Source organism: Capsicum annuum, chromosome 7, assembly GCF_002878395.1.
Source record: "Capsicum annuum cultivar UCD-10X-F1 chromosome 7, UCD10Xv1.1, whole genome shotgun sequence".
Lineage (NCBI taxonomy): Eukaryota > Viridiplantae > Streptophyta > Magnoliopsida > Solanales > Solanaceae > Capsicum > Capsicum annuum.
The window spans coordinates 193717973-193736375 of NC_061117.1; the positions used below are offsets into that span (position 1 = coordinate 193717973).

The following is an 18403-nucleotide window of genomic DNA, read 5'->3' on the forward strand; positions in this document are numbered from 1 at the left end:
ACATTCAATAGATCGTCTTCCAACTATCAAAAGCTAAATATTGTTGTATTTTTACGTTTTTATTTTTGTATTTGTAAATGTATGTAGTAGCAAAAAACATATAGTCATTGGGCATCGTATATTAAGGTTGATGTTTTCGATGATCTTATGTTAAGATGGAAAAAGGAGCACTTTGAAAGGTTTAAAAATTCGCCGTTCGGGCATTTTTTGAAGATGCAATAGCCTTAAAGTGTAGTTTAATCCCGAAAATGTATGAAATTTGAATGATTATAAAATGCACTTTTTGATGATTTGTATGAATTTGTATGAAATTTGTATGTGTGCCAGTTTAATCCCAAATTTTTATCCTATGAATGTTAACAATTAACATACCATGAACACCAATCAATTTCAACAGTTAAACGGCCACACTTTTTTTTTCTGCAAAACGACCTTAACAATTAACATACCGTTAACATTCCAGCCTCCTCCATACATAACAAGAAGTGAATGTACCCTTTCACCATTCATTAGTTTGATCAACTTCAAACATATAACTGAAGTTGTTTAAGAAGAATAAACAAAAATTTGATAGAAATTGAAATTTCGTAAGATGAGAATAGAAATACGTTTATGGTAAATACGTTTAAGATGTTAATTAATTATATGAAAACAGTTTATTGAGATATTTAAGGTGATGGAGATATCTAACAATAACTGACATCCCTATTTTTGGGATATAAGTATCTTTTTTTCATATATATAATTGATATTTTTTTTCTAATTAAAAGGAAAAAAAAATTATTTTTTATTTTTTTATAAGATTTGCTACAAGAAAGTTATGCTATAAGCTGTAATTTTCTATTTAATAATTGTTATATACGTTGTTTTTTTTCATTTTTTCAATTTATTAAGCAGCGTGAAAAAATCTAGACCTCTTCAATTGACCCAACTACTAACTGGTGACCCAAACTCCAATCAAGGCTCATATTGATATATAGGCCCATGATGAATTCCCCCCAAAACCCTAGCTGCCTCAAATACCACATTCCTCCTATATATATACATCTCATCTCCTCAACAATCTCCATCGGCTTCTTCTGCTACTATTTGTAATTGTTCATTTGTTACTTAGTTTGATTTTTTCAGCTTGTTTATTTTCTCTGCTTTGGTTTATATTATTGTGTTATTTTTGGTTAAATATGTGTGTGATGAGGAAGCAATATTTGTGGACTAGAGTTTCTGATCTGGGGATTAGACCCCCCAATTTGGTTGAAGACAAAACCCTTGGCTGTCTGAGCACACTCTTTCTTATTTGCTTATAATTTGAATGATTTTTCTTATTTGATTTAGATTTGGCTTATGATGATAAATTATAATTATCTTAGCGGATTTCAGTGAGATTTAATTATCTATGATCTGTTTGTTACACACACTGAGGCCTTTTATTAATTTATTTTTGTGAATTTTATTTTTCTTATATTTTTTTTGAATTTAATGATTGATGGAAAAGTATGCTGTGATGAGGTTAAGCACCATAGGGTGTATTAGGGCAGTGGAACAAGGTTTAAATAGCCTTCTCCGTGAGCCTATTAATTAACGACTTCTCCTTCCACTGAGCATTACTTATTTCTCAATCATTGAAAAGATATTCCTATTAGTTTTCGTTTTGTTGGGAAAGAAGTTATCTTAGGATTATTCAGGATTAGTTATTTCAGGATTGTTAAGCTTTAATAGTAACAGGTTTTTGAAATTATGTTTGTTTGGTAGATTTAGTAGAAGAATTTTGTGCGTCTATTACCAATTCTGGGGGATAATTAGTTCCTCTTGGCATAATGGCTCAGACGCGAAACTGAGTGAGTGGTTATATCCTGATAAATGGATTTGTTTACTAGTGCCATATTATCCTGGAAACGCCACGCACATTTTCTTCTGTATCGTCTTGAATTAGTTTTATCCTAAGTTTCATGCTTTTCCTCAAATTATACTGTAGTTGTTTTGGTATGGGTTGGAGATTAGATAAAATTGGGATTAGTTATTTGATATACATGATGGTATAACTAATTTTGGAAGATATCCCAATCCATGGTATACTTTTGTCTATCCTATTACCATAACAAACAGCCCTTAATTTTATTCAATCTTTCATTACAGTAAACTTGACCTAGATTCTTCAATCTTGCTACTATTTTAAATAGTTACAAAATGGAAGCACTAATTTTATCTATTGTTTTTATGGAAGTGTGTGATGAGGAAGCAATTTTGTGGACTAGAGTTTCTGACTGGGGATTAGAACCCCCAATTGTTTGAAGACAAACCCTTGGCTGTCTGAGCACACTTTTTCTGCCCCCCCCCCCCCCCCCCCCTTTCCAAATTTGTAGTTTTTGAATGATTTTTGTTGTAATTTCAATGATTTGGTACTTTTTTTGTTTGCGCCTATTTGATTTGTGTTGAAGTATATGGCTTATGATGATACATATAATTATCTTAGCGGATTTCAGTGACATTTAATTATCAATGATCTGTTTGTTACACACACTGAGGTCCTTAAAGTTGCTAATGGTTTTGAACTTTGTTTCTTGTAAAAAGACGTTAATAGAATAATGTGCGTCTATTGCCAATTTTGAGGGATAATCAGTTCCTCTTGATCTATGGGCTTGTTTTACCTGTGTCGTATTATCATGGAAACTAGGCTAGCATGTACTTGCAGTCCCAGTCCAGGGAGACCACTTTCCATTCCTTGCCTGACAGTATTCCATTGGTTTCAATAGAGTTTAAGACCACCTGCCAAGAGCACAGATCACAAAAGTAAAGATCCACTCTCACTAGAAATTAGTACATTGCTGGAAGCTTTTTCCAAAGGAAGCAACACTTGAAATATTCCTTTCTCAAGTTCTGCAGATTGGGTTGGTACAGTAAAATTATCCAACACTTTGTTTCCAAAGGAGCCTCTCTGCTCCTTCGGGTAGTGGTATGGACTGCGTACGTTTTACCCTCCATACTGGTTTGTTGTTGTTGTTGTTTGTTTCCAAAAGATTTCTTTTTACCAAAAGCTTAGTATATAAGTTCTTAATAGAACACATACAAAAGTACAATAGCTTTGTTCCCAAATACGTCAGGAAAATTTTTAATATCTATCTGAAAAATGAACAGTTTTTTATCATATCTCTACCAAAACAAAAATCTTTTTGAGGAACAGCTTGTTAATAAGTATAGAATTGCCTTTTAATTTTGAGGACGACTCATATTCAAGGACAATTTTAGAAAAAAGGAATATATGAATCATCATTATAATACGTTTCACTATGGCATGCTCAATTGTCATGTAAGTCATTGTCAGTCTACAAATTTGTTTTGAAAATTTACTTACATCCTTCAATTAAAGTTTTACCTATCAGGCCTTAAAGCCTCTCAAATTTTGAACTAATTGGGCATTTTTTGTCTACATAGCACATCGTGTGCAATGCAAGTTCAAGAGGAATATTTTTTTTACTTAATTACGAATAGAAATAGGGCCCTAAAAAATATTAATAAAAAATTTATATTTAAATTATTTTATTAATATTATTTTTAATTATTATAATTTCTTAATTTTTTTTTAAAAAAGCACCCCACCTCCTTTGTCATCTTCTTCACAACACAACACCCTCATCCCACTGCTTGCGTCTTCAACACCACCCCACCCTTGCGTCTTCATCACTGCATCCCTGCGTTTTACATGAACAAATTATTTTTAATCCACCATAATTATTTCCATTTCTTGAAAAATTCCAACAAAATTCATTTTTTTTTTCATTCCTTGAAGTTTTTTATAATAAAAATCACCTTTTTTGTAGTAAAATTATAAAAAAAAACCACCTTTTTCTCCATTAATAATCAATTTTTTATTTTTATTTTTTAAATAATTTTATAATTATTTTTAATAATTTGAATCTTTAATGTCATTTTTTATTTTCATTTTTTTTAATAATTTTATTTTTATTTTTTATATAATTTTATAATTATTTTTTAATAATTTAAATCCTCAATGCCAAGTGTCACTTTTTAATTCACCATTTTTGTCCCATCAAGCTGATAGGGAAAAAAATGCCCAATTTGAGGGGTTTAGGGATTTGATAAGTACAAGCTAGTTGAGAGGTATAAATGAATTTTCAAAATAAATTTAAGGGTCTATCGATGACTTTAAACCTATTATAGTGATACACTCAAAATATTATGTTCTGAATTGTATAAAATAAAATTTTCTTTTTAATTTATTTTAACTTGATATGAAATTTAAGAAAATAAAAGAATGAGGGCATTGTATACCGAAGTCTGGTCAGAATGTTATTCAAGGAAGCTTGCAATGTCACTCTCTGCATGAGACTTTTGAATTTTGCTGTATTAAATTAATATTGTCAAATGTATCAAAATATGTTTTTATGATTTTAAATATGTCATGTGAAAATTTGAAATTAAAATATTCTTTAAAATTTAAAATAGTAGTATTTTTTAAATGGACAAAAAGGAAAAGTAAAATTTTTTTTACACGGAGGAAGCATTAAAATATTTATCGCTAAACTGAGCAAATATTTAGCGATAAATATTTTGCAAAAAACAATTATTTCCCATTTCCGGCAGCAGGACAGATCTGAGTTGAATGTGTGACCTCAAGCACCTAAACGTAACAAACTTGTATGAGCTCTCTAAAATACATGAAAGAAAGGACGATTGAATCTGATCAGCTGATGTTATTTCTTGATTGAAGTATACATGCCAGATACTATGGCCACCCCGGCCACTGCAACTCCAAGTGTTGACAAGATTCTCGTGATGGAAATGGCACGTTTCTGTGAAGGAATTGTGAGTAGCTCCTTAACCTGTGGCAACGAATTATAAACAAGGAATTGTCAATAAATAGATAAGAGGTTCAAATACAGCTTGTGAAACTAAATAGGGAAGCCAAAAAACTGTTTCCACATGCTCCGACAGGAGGAAGCATCAGTTCTAACTACACTTTCAGCAACTTTTATCACCTCAATGGGTTGTTTCCAGTAATTCTTGATTCCGGGCAGGTGACCCTTCCCAATGTCTGATTCATTGTCATCCTACAAAGATTTTGAACTTAAATGCCAGGAAGACCAAAATTACCACAAGTCCTCCGTATTTGACAAGACAAACAATAATATTCAAAGCATATGAACAGTTGAGAACGTTACCTTATTTGCAATTGCAAAAACTCACGCAGTTGAATACTAGTGCATTGATGCAATAAAAACAAACTGATGAGCTAAAAACAGAGTCTTGTTAGCGGAAGTCACAACAAAGGCATAGTGAAATAGTTCATATAATACTAGACTGTCTCACCCCCAGAACCTACAATCCAACATTATGTGATTAAATTTTTGATACAAGAAGTCTTATCTTTCCACTTGACAAATTATTGACTCAACATTGCTCACACTTAACATCAACATTTTGATTGATCAGCGTGTTAATTCAGTTGACTAACTTAGCATGCTTTCTCACGCTAATTTATACTCTACCTTCTTGAGTTTTTCTTGCCACCAAAACGGAAATTCTACTTAAGCCTGAGGAAGTACTATAAAATGCTTACTTTTAATTAGGAAAACTAGAAGTGAACAAATGATATGATATGCAATTATTGACGATTAAACCTACACATTGTCATCAGAAAATTTAAAAAGCACCAGTGCAAAATAGAGCATACTTTGATACCTCTCACACTTGTTGACCGTTGAGTGCCACATATCAAGGTACCTTTTACTCCTATTTTTATACTTTCTTTTCCCGTCGACCTTTACAAAAGCGGCTAAACCAATATATGTGAAACTAAATTTCCCAAAAGCCTATAATAAAATGTACCCTCATACATATATTATTAACCTCCAAACACGTTGCAGATTCTATTAGTGCCAAACTACACGTACAGATAGCTAGACACAACATACTTTTTGTGAAGTAACTAATCAGATATTTTGAAGGGCTTACATGCAACAAGCTATCTAAATCTGATGCAACACAGGTCAGGACTTAATGACAAGTGTCTGGTTTCAGATACAAGCCACTAAAAGAAACAAAATATTGAATAAAACTAAGGCAGGCAGCATATCAGATTTTGACCATACCGACAAAGGAAGATGGAGTGGCGCAGAGAGGTAGGGCAAGAAGAGAATTTTAATCACAAGCACAGTGGGTTGTATGTAAGTCAAAGGCGCTTACAGATCTCGTTCATGAACTAGTTTAGTCCAAAGAGTGGGGAAGTTCTTGCTCATTTCCTGAACTACAAGAGTCAACATGTCGACATCATCCATCTCCTTCAGCTGCTCAACAACAGAAGTTCAATACAGTGTAAGTAACATCCGATATGCTTCAAAATCCAATATGCAGAGAGAGGCAACACCAAGGAATATTATGCAAGGAACCCTACCATCTTGTTGAGATCTTCCGGCTTTGGTAAAAATACTGCTTGGAATAACAAGGAGAACAAGAATTTTGTTTTGTGCTAAAGCGGCATTTTTGCCCATGTTCTTCGCAATGTTATCTGTTCAAAAGATTGGTAACATTTGAAAGGTTAAAACCAACAGCATACCAGTGAAATTCCGCAAGTGGGGTTTGACAGATACGAACAACAACAATACTTCCAGTGTGATATTCATCTGCTTAAATTCCTTAAAATTCAATATGTATGAACTTTTCTTGTAATTATAGTTTCTCCTCAAGAAATGATATTTTAGTAGGCTTAGTTACGAACGTACATAGTGTTTCTAAAACTAAAAATATAACAACCTAAACAGGAATATTATTCATGCTAATAATTGTGTAGGATTTCAATAGTATAAAGGGAGTGGACGGTTTGATTTTAAATACACTCTGTGTGTTTATAATCGAGTCGTATTACATGGTTGATTAGAGTAACTTATCCTAAAATAAGATATGAAAAAGCGGTTCCACATTACAAGAAAACAAAGACATTGAGAAGGTAACACAAATATGTTTTTTCCCTACTTGCGAAACTCAACAAAACAGACAAAATAATTGTAGTCCTGAAAAAGGATTAAAGTATCAAGAAGTTTTATATATCTTATCACAGCTCCCATTCCATTAAACTCGACAAAACAGACAAAATAATTGTAGTCCTGTAAAAGGACGAAAGTATCAAGAAGCTTTATGTATCTCATCACAGCTCCCATTCCATTAATCCTATTCATTGATTTTAATTTGAAGAACTTCAAGTCTAATATTAGACTTCAATTTATGCATCTCAAAATATATGAAACTAATAATTACCTACAATTATTTCCAATTAAATTTTTCAGATGCGTAGGCATCGATAAGGACAACAATGGTGCGGCGGATGGAGTAGCTTCCTTTTTCTTTTTCAATTAAAAGGAGAAATTTGATATTTGAAGACAAAAAAGTACTATTAGTTGGGTATCGGGTTACGGGCATTGAGTACTAGCAAAGTTAATGATAAAAGGCAGAATAACTAAGACCCAACGGAGAGTTAATACAGGCTAAAGATACCACACTGCTTGGAATCAATAAATAAAGTTATTGGGATAGATCCGTAAGATCTCCTAAACACACACTGCTTGGAATCAATAAATAAAGTTATTTTGGGATAGATCCGTAGATTTCCTAAACATCAAGAAGCATTTGCTAGGCTGCTGTACCTGCAATCCCCCGAAATTAATAAATTTCCAATGAAACAACAATGCCAACAAAAGCCCACTCTACATTCTTCCGATAAACGCAAAAACCTCTTTATTTAGATCATCTTTTGCAGTTAATCAATCTAGTACAAAAAAACAAATTATTATATGAGACTAAATTACTTGTTTTGCAGTTGTATTATCCACGGCAAGAGACAGGAGACATAAAGGAGCAATTCACTGACATTCACTCAAAAAAATAATGTTATTATCACCATCAGTATGGATATGTTTTAAGTTTTGATATATAATCATTTGTCAATCAGAGTATGCTATACACTTGACAAACTTAAGACGTCATAATGAACCAGAAATTTAACTGGGTATCTTCAAATGTTCGAATTATCCAAAGCATCTTACTTGCACAGGTCGGTCACCAAGTATCACCCTTCCCCCATACTTCATTGCTTCTTCATAGGCCACACGAAACTCAGCCCCAGGTACAACCTCAAGCTTGTTAGCAACCTAAAACATGAAGAAAATCCAACTAACGATCCATATGCCACCAAAAAGGAGAAAGAAGAGAGCGGAATAAAGATGAAGGCACTATACTTTAGGAAATAAAGTAGACTATCAAAACAAGGTATAACACATGTAAAGGCTAATGACACCTTAGCAAGAAACCAGCTATAGATCATCCCAAATGTATTTTGATTTTTCTTCCACAAGTCCATCATTTCCCCCATAGTTGGTACCTGGCACAGTTAGGAGTATTATAAGGTAAATCTTGTTTACATCCTTTCTTTCTCATACCAAGTGCATATACACTTCACAAAAAACTACTTATTTGAACAGTAAAGAAAGAAACGAATAAAAAAGGATCCAAAACTCTTCAGAATCACCTAGTAAGAGGCCGTTGATTGGACTAGAAAATGTAGGAAGAATTAGGTTCGAATAAATTTCCTGGGATCCTCTTCCTTTCGAAATAAAAAAGAGTGAAAGATGAAGACCAGCAATATCACGGACAGCACAGCGGTTTGGGAAACAAGGCTAAATTAGGAGGAATGGAGCGACTGGTCTCATTGTATCCTTGATGCCTAAAGGTACGGCAGCATTACCTTTCCTAAGCTTTCTTTTATGCTGATCCCATATAACTATAAAGGACTATATCATTCCAGAGGGATTCATATTTTGCAATCCCAGGATAAGAGTCGTACCATATAAGAATTTGAAAGAAAAGAAATTGTCCTCGACGTTAGTGCCCAGAGGATGATATTCCTTTCGATGTCTACTGGCATTTACATAAATAATTCTTAGCTTTATTCAACTATAGTATATTTCACTGATAGGACCTCTTATTCTATGCAGTATTTCTATCACTTTATTTACGTAAACCATGGAATTGATCCTTTATATATCTCTGTCCCATCCACAAATCTTAGTGCACCCCAGCTATAAAATGAGTTTTACAGGAGCTCACCCTAAAGTTCTCTATTTTGCCACAGATTAATTTTGTTTCTACACACTTACCCTGTAGGAACATGATACTGGCTTTGTGCACCATGAATATTAAGATCCTATTTTGTTTGTAGCACTTTACTCCATAACATTCTTCCTTTGTATATCTCCATCAACACCACCACTTGAACAGAAGAACTTGTTGTGGGCTTTTGGATTACTGATCCAAGTTCCCTGTTATTCTTATGGTGGGGCATAACCAACTTAATCCAAATCCAAAAATAAATAGGACATGTTAAACTTGACTTATTCCACTTCTTTAATGCTTAAAGAGGACATTAAGAGAGTTGCTTTATTATTTTGATAAATCAAGTTCAGCTACTCAATAAAACACCAAAGTTGCATCAAAGGTACTACATATCATCCTACAAGAGACAAAAAATACAAGGAGATTTTTTCCCGTCTGCTTGAGAAATTGTGGGCAGAGATACCCAGTAGCTAGTAGTTGTGCAGGTGGGAGGTCGTGGGTACCAGTGGAATAGTCGAGGTGTGCACACCTTGGCCCAGCCATCACTGTGATGAAAAAAAAATACTGCATACAGCTGATTGTCTCAACCATAACTATCAAATCAAGATCCACTAGTATCCTCACTTTACACCCGAAAAAAATACATGAAAACAAATAATCTGTGAAAAATATGATAACGTCTTCTCCTTGCTAATTTCAGGCCATCTCAAACTAATTGTCTTTCATCATTCTCAGCATCACCCAAACCAGTGAACCACAACAAACAAAGGTGGTGCAAGACCCAGACTGTGCTGTATACTTCAACAACAACAACAAACCCAATGTATTCCCACAAAGTGGGGTCTGGGGAGGTAAGATGTACGCAGTCCATATCGCTACCTCCGAAGAAGTAGAGAGGCTGTTTCCGATAGACCCCCGGCTCAAGATAAAGAATAGTAAATAAGGGGATGGATGACATAACAGAAATAAGGAATTAAGAAATAAGAAATAGGACACCCACCTAGTAGTAACATACACTCACATACCAAAGACACCTATGTACATAGCCCTAAGATTACTAACCCGGCTACACAAGATCTTTCTTGACTGCTTGCTACAACCCACACACTCACACTAGTCTTCTACCCTTATCCGCACCCTCCACACCTTCCTATCTAGGGTCATGTCCTCAGTAAGTTGAAGTTGTTCCATGTCATGTCTAATCACCTCCATCCAGTATTTTTTCGGCCTACCTCTACCCCTCCTGAAGCCATCCAAAAATAGCATTTCACACCTACGAACTGGGGCATCCGCGCCCCTCCTCATCACATGCCCAAACCATCTCAGCCTTTCTTCCCGCATCTTGTCCTCTACCGAAGCCACTCCCACCTTCTCCCCGATAATCTCATTCCTAACACTGTCCCCTCTAGTAAGCCCACACATCCAACACAACATTCTCATTTCCGCCACCTTCAATTTTTGGATGTGGGAGTGCTTGACTGGCTAACACTTTACTCCATACAACATGACCGGACGGACTGTCACTCTATAGAATTTGCCTTTAAGCTTAAAGGACACCTTCTTATCACATAACATTCCCGAGGCGAGCCTCCACTTCATCCAACCTGCTCCAATACGTTTAGAGACATCCTCATCAATATCACCATTCCTCTGAATCATAGATCCAAGATACTTAAAAATATCCCTCTTACAATCCAACCTGCTCCAATACGTTTAGAGACATCCTCATCAATCTCACCATTCCCCTAAATCATAGACCCAAGATACTTAAAAATATCCCTCTTACAAACCTCCTGGGAGTCCAACATCACCACCACTTCGTCCTCCTGCCTCAAGTCACTAAACTTGCATTCCAAATACTCCGTCTTGGACCTACTCAACCTGAACCCCTTAGACTCAAGGGTTTGCCTCCAAACTTCCAATTTGTCATTCACACCCCCACCCCCACCCCCGCGCGCGCGCGCGTCTCATCAATCAGCACCCGGGTCAACACGTCTATCACCAACGCAAATAGGAACGGAATAAGAGTCGATCCCTGATGCAACCCTGTCTTGACCGGAAAATGCTCAGAGTCTCCTCTCGCCGTCCTCACCCGGGTCTTCCCTCCATCGTACATATACTTAATAGCTCTGATGTACGCTACTAGAATCCCTCTCACCTCCAAGCATCTCCACAGAACCTCTCTCGAGACTTTATCATACGCCTTTTCCAGGTCGATAAACACCATGTGTAAATCCCTCTTACTTTCTCTATACTGCTCCACCAATCTCCTCACCAGGTGGATTGCCTCTATCGTTGAGCGACCAAGCATAAATCCAAACTGATTCTCCGAAATGGACAAGACTCTCTTCAATCTCCGCTCAACCACTCTCCCAAATCTTCATAGTATGACTCAACAGCTTAATACCCTTATAGTCGTTGCAATTCTGAATGTCACCCTTGTTTTTATATAACAGAATCATCGTACTCCATCTCCAAGCATCAGGCATTCTCGCAGTCTTGAAAATGCCGTTAAACAAATCAATCAACCACCTTAAACCTGCCCCACCAGCATACTTCCAAAAATCCACCATATCTCGTCAGGCCCCGTCGCCCTACCACTCCGCATCCTACAAATAGCCTCTCTGACCTTCTTAACCTTAAAACGCCTACAGTAACTGAAATCACGGTTCTCCTCCGAGTGCTCCAGCTCCCATAACTCAATACCTCTGTCCCCCTCCTCGTTCAAAAATCTATGAAAGTACTCCTGCCATTTCTTCTTAATGTGGACATCCTCCACCAAAACACTACCATCCTCCCCCTTAATGCACTTCACTTGATCGAGGTCGCAGCCCTTCCGCTTCCTAACCTTAGCAAGCCTATACAACCTCTTTTCCTTGCCTTTCTCCTCTAACCCCGCATGCAAGCTCTAAAACGCTGCTGACTTAGCAGTCGTAACTGCTAACTTAGCCTCCTTCCTTGCTACTTTGTAAACCTCTCTATTCACCCGTTTCTCCTCTTCATCTTTACTCTAAATCAACTTAACATACACCCCATTCTTAATCTCCACTTTCTTCTTCACTTCTTCATTCCACCACCAGTCCCCCTTATGACGTCCTACCCGCCCCCTTGAAACACCCAACACTTCTCTAGCAGTCTCCGTGATGCAGCTGGCAGCCCTATCCCACATAACATCCACATCCCCCCTGCACTCCCACACCCCCATTCCCGCCACCTTTTCCCCTATCTCCAGTGCACTAACTGGAGTCAAGCCACCCCACTTAATTCTAGGTCGACCCTCCCCGGCCCTTCTCTTCTTGCTCTTCTTGATAGACAAGTCCATCACTAAAAGCCTGTGCTGGGTCGAAAGATGCTCACTCGAAATGACTTTACAGTCCTTACATAAAACCTTATCCCCCTTCCTAAGGGGCAGAAAGTCAATCTGAGTCTTGGCTATCGCGCTTCGAAAGGTAATCAGGTGATCCTCCTTCTTTGGAAAGCTCGAATCCACTACCACCAGTCCAAAGGCCCTCGCAAAATCCAACAGAGCAGCTCCCTCACCATTTCTATCACCAAAACCAAAACCTCCATGCACATCATTATAGCCTCCCGGTAAGACCCCAATGTGCCCATTAAAGTCTCATGCTATGACAATCTTCTCCGATCTAGGCACGCTTCTCACTACCTCGTCCAAATCATCCCAAAATCTCGCTTTCACCTCTTCTTCCAAGCCCACATGCGACGCATAAACACCTTCATCAACCTATCACTGACACTCTTAACCTCCACTACCTGACCTCTAAGCTCCTCATCCACTAAGATGCCCACTCCATTTCGACGCCTCTCACTCACTGAGTACCACAACTTGTATCCATCCACATCCCTAGCCTTAAATCCTACCCACCTAGTCTCCTGAACACACGCAATATTAGTCCTCCTCTTCTTAAGAATCTTCACTGACTCACAACAGGTCTCCTCTTTCTTCAAAACCTTTCTCCTATTCTGAGTACCTATTAGGTTAACACCTTAAAATACAAATGTTATGGATGCATGGAACTCGATTAATTAAGTATTAAATTATATTTTAAGTAGCTTTCTTTATTATTTTATAATACGATTTAAGTGTCTCAGTTTCATAAGGATTAGGATTAGGGTTTTATGTTTCCTACTTTCAGAAGGGTTAGACTTTCTAGAATAGGGTTTTATGTTTCCTACTTTCATAAGGATTAGACTTTCTAAAATAGGGTTTTATGTTTTCTACTTTCATAGAGATTAGACTATTGATGTAACATGACTCCTGTTTAAAGGGGTTTTTGAATAATAAATCAATGAGTCAAATTTCAGCAAAAAGCAAGAGATTGGGGTTCTCTCTTCCCGAAGAGATCGGAGTTCGCTCTTCCTTTAACGAGCTGAAGAGATCGGAGTTCTCTCTTCCATTGAACTCTAAGGTTTCAGCCTTACCTTTAATGAGCTGAATTTATCTACAAAATAGGTCAATCTAGGAATTCAAACAAAGGCAACGGAAAGTCGAAATCAATTGATTTAGATTTTTCTGTTCATCATCCTGCGACTTGACCCTTCCTAAATCTTAACAATTTGGTATCAAAGCCTAACACATTAGGCGATTAGATCAATTTCAGATTCCAGGAAGAGCGTGCGATTACAATGTGTGAAGAGATTCCTCATCAACTCCCATTCCAGTATTAGTAGTGCCACCAGACAACGCTTTGACTTAAAGAGGAGGTTTTACGAGAAATTCTATGGTACACAAAAAGGTTCAACCAAAAAAATATTTTATATTTTCGCATCCAAGCAAATTATATTTTGGACCTTGATTAATTTTCTAACAGAATTTTTCTTTTTATTTAAAAATAAAAAAGGATTCCCAATTATGACTAAGCAGTAGTTCTTGAAGCACAAGAAAGATAGACAACCAAATCCTTTAATGAGAAAGCGAAAAATTGAACTGAATTATCGATAGAACACAAAAGGTAGCAAACGCATACTACCAGTCTATCAAACTGAAAACTAGTACAAGGGATTAATGGGAAACACTGATCACGTACTGCCAGCTGATGATAGAACTATTATGGATAGTGGTCCACAGTTATCTCATGACCAACAACTTGCTCTTTGTGAAGTGATTACAAAAGCAAATATCAAAGCAAGCCTTTGGTCTATTGGAGATGACAAATCACCTGGTCTGGATGGATATAATGCCTTCTTTTTCAAGAAGGCATGGCCCAACATAAAGATGACATAGTACAAGCTGTCAAAGCTTTCTTCTTCACTGGAAAGATGTATACAGCTATAAATTGTACTGCAGTAACACTGGTTTCTAAACTTGATTGCCCCTCTACTGTGAAAGACTTCAGGCCAATTGCTTATTAGACAATGATGTACAATATTATCTCTAAGATACTGGAAGCCAGGTTACAAAAAGTGATTGGTTCAATCATTGCAATGCTCAAGCTGGGTTCATTCCAGGGAGGCAACTTGCTAGGGATGGCAATGGGGCGGTGTGGGTGCGGGGTGGGTTGCGGGTGCGACGCGGGTCGGGTTGAGTGCGGGGCGGGTTAAAGTAAGTTTTTTTTTAAATGGTGCGGTGCAGGTTGCGGGTATATGCGGTTTTAAATTAAAAAAAGCTAAAAATTAGTATTATTCTCGTGAATATACCTAAAATTATATGTATTCTTTACTTAAAATTTTATGATTCTTAAAATGACATGTATAACACTACAAGTAAGTAATTTTATAGCCTTTTTAATATCTCTATTCATTTTAAAAAAAATATGATATTTGATCATTACTTGTACACGTGATACTTTTTGACATTTTCTTAGTGAAAAGTGATAAAAAAAAAATTAGTTGTTATTATTTCCTAGTTGTAGATTCGGAAATATTATGATTTTCAACGAAGTTATGAACTTTTCAAAAAAATAAAAACATGGGGCGGGGCGGGGCGGGTATGCGCGGGTATGAGTGGGGCGGGTTTAAAGGTGATGCGGTGCGGTTTTAAAATTTGCGGGTTTAGAAAAAACCCGCACCGCACCGCACCATTGCCATCCCTATAACTTGCTGATAATGTGATCCTTGCCTATGAGAGTGATTGGTTCCATCATTACAATGCTCAAGCTGGGATCATTCCAGGGAGGCAACTTGCTGATAATGTGATCCTTGCTCATGACCTTGTCAAAGGATACTCTAGGAAACACACATCACCAAGATATATAATTAAAATTGATCTCAAGAAAGCCTATGGCTCAGTTGAATGAATCTGTCTGGAACAAGTAATGGAGAATACGGGGTTTCCTAAAAGATTTCTGAGATGGATTATGGAATGTGTAAAAACAGTTAAATACTCAAATCATTGTTAATGGTGAACCAACACCTCCTTTTGATGCTGCTAAAAGGCTTAGACAAGGGGATCCTATGCCCCCTTTTCTATTTGTCATGGAATATTTGAGTAGAGATCTAACTATCCTAACAGAAACTCCACGTTTTACACACCATCCCAAATGTGCTAAGCTTGGTATAACTCATCTTAGCTTTGAAGATTTACCTACTACTTTTTGCCAAGGGTGATTTGGATGCAGTTGCTTCTATACAATAGGTCTATAATTGAAAAGTGATTGGTTCCATCATTTGCAATGCTCAAGTTGGGTTCATCTTAGGGAGGCAACTTGTTGAAAAAATGATCCTTGCTCATGAGCTTGTCAAAGGGCACTCTAGGAAACACATATCACCAAGATGCATGATTAAATTGATCTCAAGAAAGCCTATGACTCAGCTGAATGGAACTATTTTGAACAAGTAATGGAGAATATGGGGTTTTCTAACAGATTGAGATGGATTATGGAATGTGTGAAAACAATTAAATGCTCAATCATTGTTAATGGTGAACCAACACCTCCTATTGATGCTGCTAAAGGACTTAAACAAGGGGATCCTATGTCCCTTTTTCTACTTGCCATGGAATATTTAAGTAGTGGTCTAAATATCCTAACAGAAACCTACGTTGCTCGGAGTCTTCAAAAATGGCAGCGGGTGCATGTTGGATTCTCCAAAAGTAGTGTATTTTTGGAGAATCCGACATGGGTATAGCATTGAAAGTGAAGAGTCCACACAACTTAGACAGAACTCCAAGTTTAACACACCATCCCAGATGTGCTAAGCTTGGTATCACTCATCTTAACTTTGAAGATAACCTGCTACTTTTTGGTAAGGGTGATTTGGATGCAGTTACTTCTATCCAACAAGTCTTTAATAGGTTCTCTGCATCCTCTGGACTACAAGAAAACCTGCACAAAAGTTCTGCGTTCCTTTTTTCTTTTTTTGGGGGGGAGGGGCTCATTTGCTGTTAGAAATCAAAGTTTGGCCCAACATGAATTTACTCATGGAGAAATGCCTTTTAGATATTTGGGTGTACCTCTGCCAACTGAGAAGATGTCTCTTATGCAATGGCAGCCACTCATTGATTAGATGCAGCTGGTGCAGGCAGTGTTAGTTGGTATACAAGCCTTTTTTTTATCACAATTGTTTCAACTCCCTACTTGGATAATGACAACTATTGAGGCACATTGTAGAAGCTATATTTGGTCTGCATCTAATGCTATTACTAAGAAGGCCCTGATAGCTTGGGAGAGATTGTGTACTCCTAAATGTGTTAGAGGCATGAATTTGATCAACATGAACTTGTGGAAAGGCAGCACTTGCTAAAAGGTTCTGGGACCTAGAACACAAGCAAAATAAATTATGGATAAAATGGGTGCATACTAACTATATCAAAGGCCAACCAACCCAAGATCTTGGTTTTCCCCAACAAGCAAGTTGGATGATTAGAAAGATTGTTGCAGCTCAAGCAATCTGTAGAACAATTCATCAACCACTTAAGGCAGGCAAGAGTATTATTCAACAAGTATACCTAGAACTACTGGAAGTTACAAACAGAGTACCATGGAATGTTATGATGTTCAAGAATGAGGCCAGGCCCAAAGCTGTTTTCTCCCAGTAGCTGTATCTACAGGACAGGTTCCTCACGAAGGAAAGACTCTTGAAATGGGGCGTAAATGTTGAAACTAACTATGTTTTTGTAATACTAGCCTGGAAACAAGAGTCCACTTATTTGTCCAGTGCCCTTTTGCCTGTTCTCTGTGGACTAAGATCTGCACCTGGCTCAAGATGAAACCACTAATAATGAGTGATTGGGTGAACCACATTGCAGGAGTCATTGTGGGAGCCAAAGGTAAGACACTGAAGGCTCAACTATTTCAAATGGTGTACACTGACGCAATTCATACTTTACGGATGGAAAGGAACCAGAGGCTGTATGAGAAGAAAAGTAGAACTATGGAAGGGATTGCAAAAGAAATAGCTTTTACTTGCAATGTCAGAGCTCAGGCAATGATCAGCACACTACTGCAGTCTCATAGTTTTTGGCGGGCTTCTTTGCTCTCCCAATTAGAGCTTAATGATCCTCATGTTGGGACCTGAAGTGACACAGTTAGTAATGGCTAAGTCCTTATGCCCCTCCCTAGTGTAGTTTAGTTTTGAGGCTCCCTTTGATAACAGACTGTGTTAGAGTCCTGTTGTGGTTTGTAATGCAACATTTGGTGATTAATAAAGGTAAACTAATCACCCAAGAAAAGAAAAAACTGAAAACTAGTAAAATTTCGAGAAGAAAAACAAACAACATATAAAACTACTCTATATGGTATAAGAAAACTGAAAATATAGAAATTTCATGTTCCGCTCATTCCACGAGCAACTTTTTCCAATAAAGTTTTCTGGTGAAGGATAAAGATATATGTCAAAGATGAAATCCTGACCTTTAAATTCTGAGGTGTAAGTATAGCCACACAACCTGAGCATAACTCCAAGAAAACAACCTGAGCATAACGCCATAAGCCGATCGGAATCCATTTCCGCCGGCGTAAAGTGGCGGTGTACGGCGGAGGTTGATGACGGTTGAGAAGGGAAGGCGGGAGTTCGCCGATGAGTGAGTTAGAATCAGTTTGACTCGGACGAGTTGAGAATGGTGAGTGTTGGGTTTAAATGAATTTTGACTGTTGGTTGAGATTTGTTGTGGCTTAGTTGGACGGGTGGGATTTCGTTCGACACGTGGCGATTGAAGGTGATTGGATAGTGTGATATACTTTGCCAGAGTGTCAAGGTTTCTTGGATACAGTGAAAAGAGAAAAGTGGTTAACACTTCGTTTGGATAATGCTTTGCCATGCTTCATAATGTATGGTACTGGACAATAACTGTTTTATTGTTGGTTTGATAATATGGTATTGTAACTGG

At 37.1% G+C, this 18403-nt stretch overlaps 3 protein-coding genes and 6 non-coding genes across 9 annotated transcripts; 7 read left to right on the forward strand and 2 right to left on the reverse strand.

Annotated features, from left to right (window-relative positions):
* Nucleotides 1-1181: 1181 nt before the first annotated feature.
* LOC124886304 lies at nt 1182-1286 on the forward strand. The gene has a single exon (XR_007043391.1). It is a non-coding gene; the product is annotated as a small nucleolar RNA Z157/R69/R10 (small nucleolar RNA).
* A 49-nt stretch (nt 1287-1335) lies between these two features.
* LOC124886308 lies at nt 1336-1423 on the forward strand. The gene has a single exon (XR_007043395.1). It is a non-coding gene; the product is annotated as a small nucleolar RNA R11/Z151 (small nucleolar RNA).
* A 69-nt stretch (nt 1424-1492) lies between these two features.
* Nucleotides 1493-1603, forward strand: LOC124886310. Its single transcript, XR_007043397.1, has one exon. It is a non-coding gene; the product is annotated as a small nucleolar RNA Z152/R70/R12 (small nucleolar RNA).
* Nucleotides 1604-1778: 175 nt separating this feature from the next.
* LOC124886322 lies at nt 1779-1907 on the forward strand. Its single transcript, XR_007043408.1, has one exon. It is a non-coding gene; the product is annotated as a small nucleolar RNA snoR80 (small nucleolar RNA).
* A 311-nt stretch (nt 1908-2218) lies between these two features.
* LOC124886303 lies at nt 2219-2319 on the forward strand. Its single transcript, XR_007043390.1, has one exon. It is a non-coding gene; the product is annotated as a small nucleolar RNA Z157/R69/R10 (small nucleolar RNA).
* Nucleotides 2320-2439: 120 nt separating this feature from the next.
* LOC124886309 lies at nt 2440-2526 on the forward strand. Its single transcript, XR_007043396.1, has one exon. It is a non-coding gene; the product is annotated as a small nucleolar RNA R11/Z151 (small nucleolar RNA).
* A 2045-nt stretch (nt 2527-4571) lies between these two features.
* Nucleotides 4572-18166, reverse strand: LOC107878261. Its single transcript, XM_047415323.1, is given in 8 exon segments — nt 4572-4838; nt 4995-5066; nt 5178-5240; nt 6202-6302; nt 6410-6523; nt 8055-8159; nt 8306-8389; nt 17928-18166. Coding segments are annotated over 7 exon segments (627 nt in total). The 5' UTR covers nt 8381-8389; nt 17928-18166; the 3' UTR covers nt 4572-4741.
* On the reverse strand, nt 11051-12442 carry LOC124885848. Its single transcript, XM_047394098.1, has 3 exons — nt 12221-12442; nt 11750-11866; nt 11051-11323 (listed from the first exon to the last, which is right to left on the reverse strand). Exons 1-3 carry the CDS (start codon nt 12440-12442, stop codon nt 11051-11053), a joined length of 612 nt encoding a protein of 203 aa, XP_047250054.1.
* On the forward strand, nt 15916-16581 carry LOC124885849. The gene is made up of 2 exons (XM_047394099.1): nt 15916-16197; nt 16342-16581. Exons 1-2 carry the CDS (start codon nt 15916-15918, stop codon nt 16579-16581), a joined length of 522 nt encoding a protein of 173 aa, XP_047250055.1.
* Nucleotides 18167-18403: the final 237 nt, after the last annotated feature.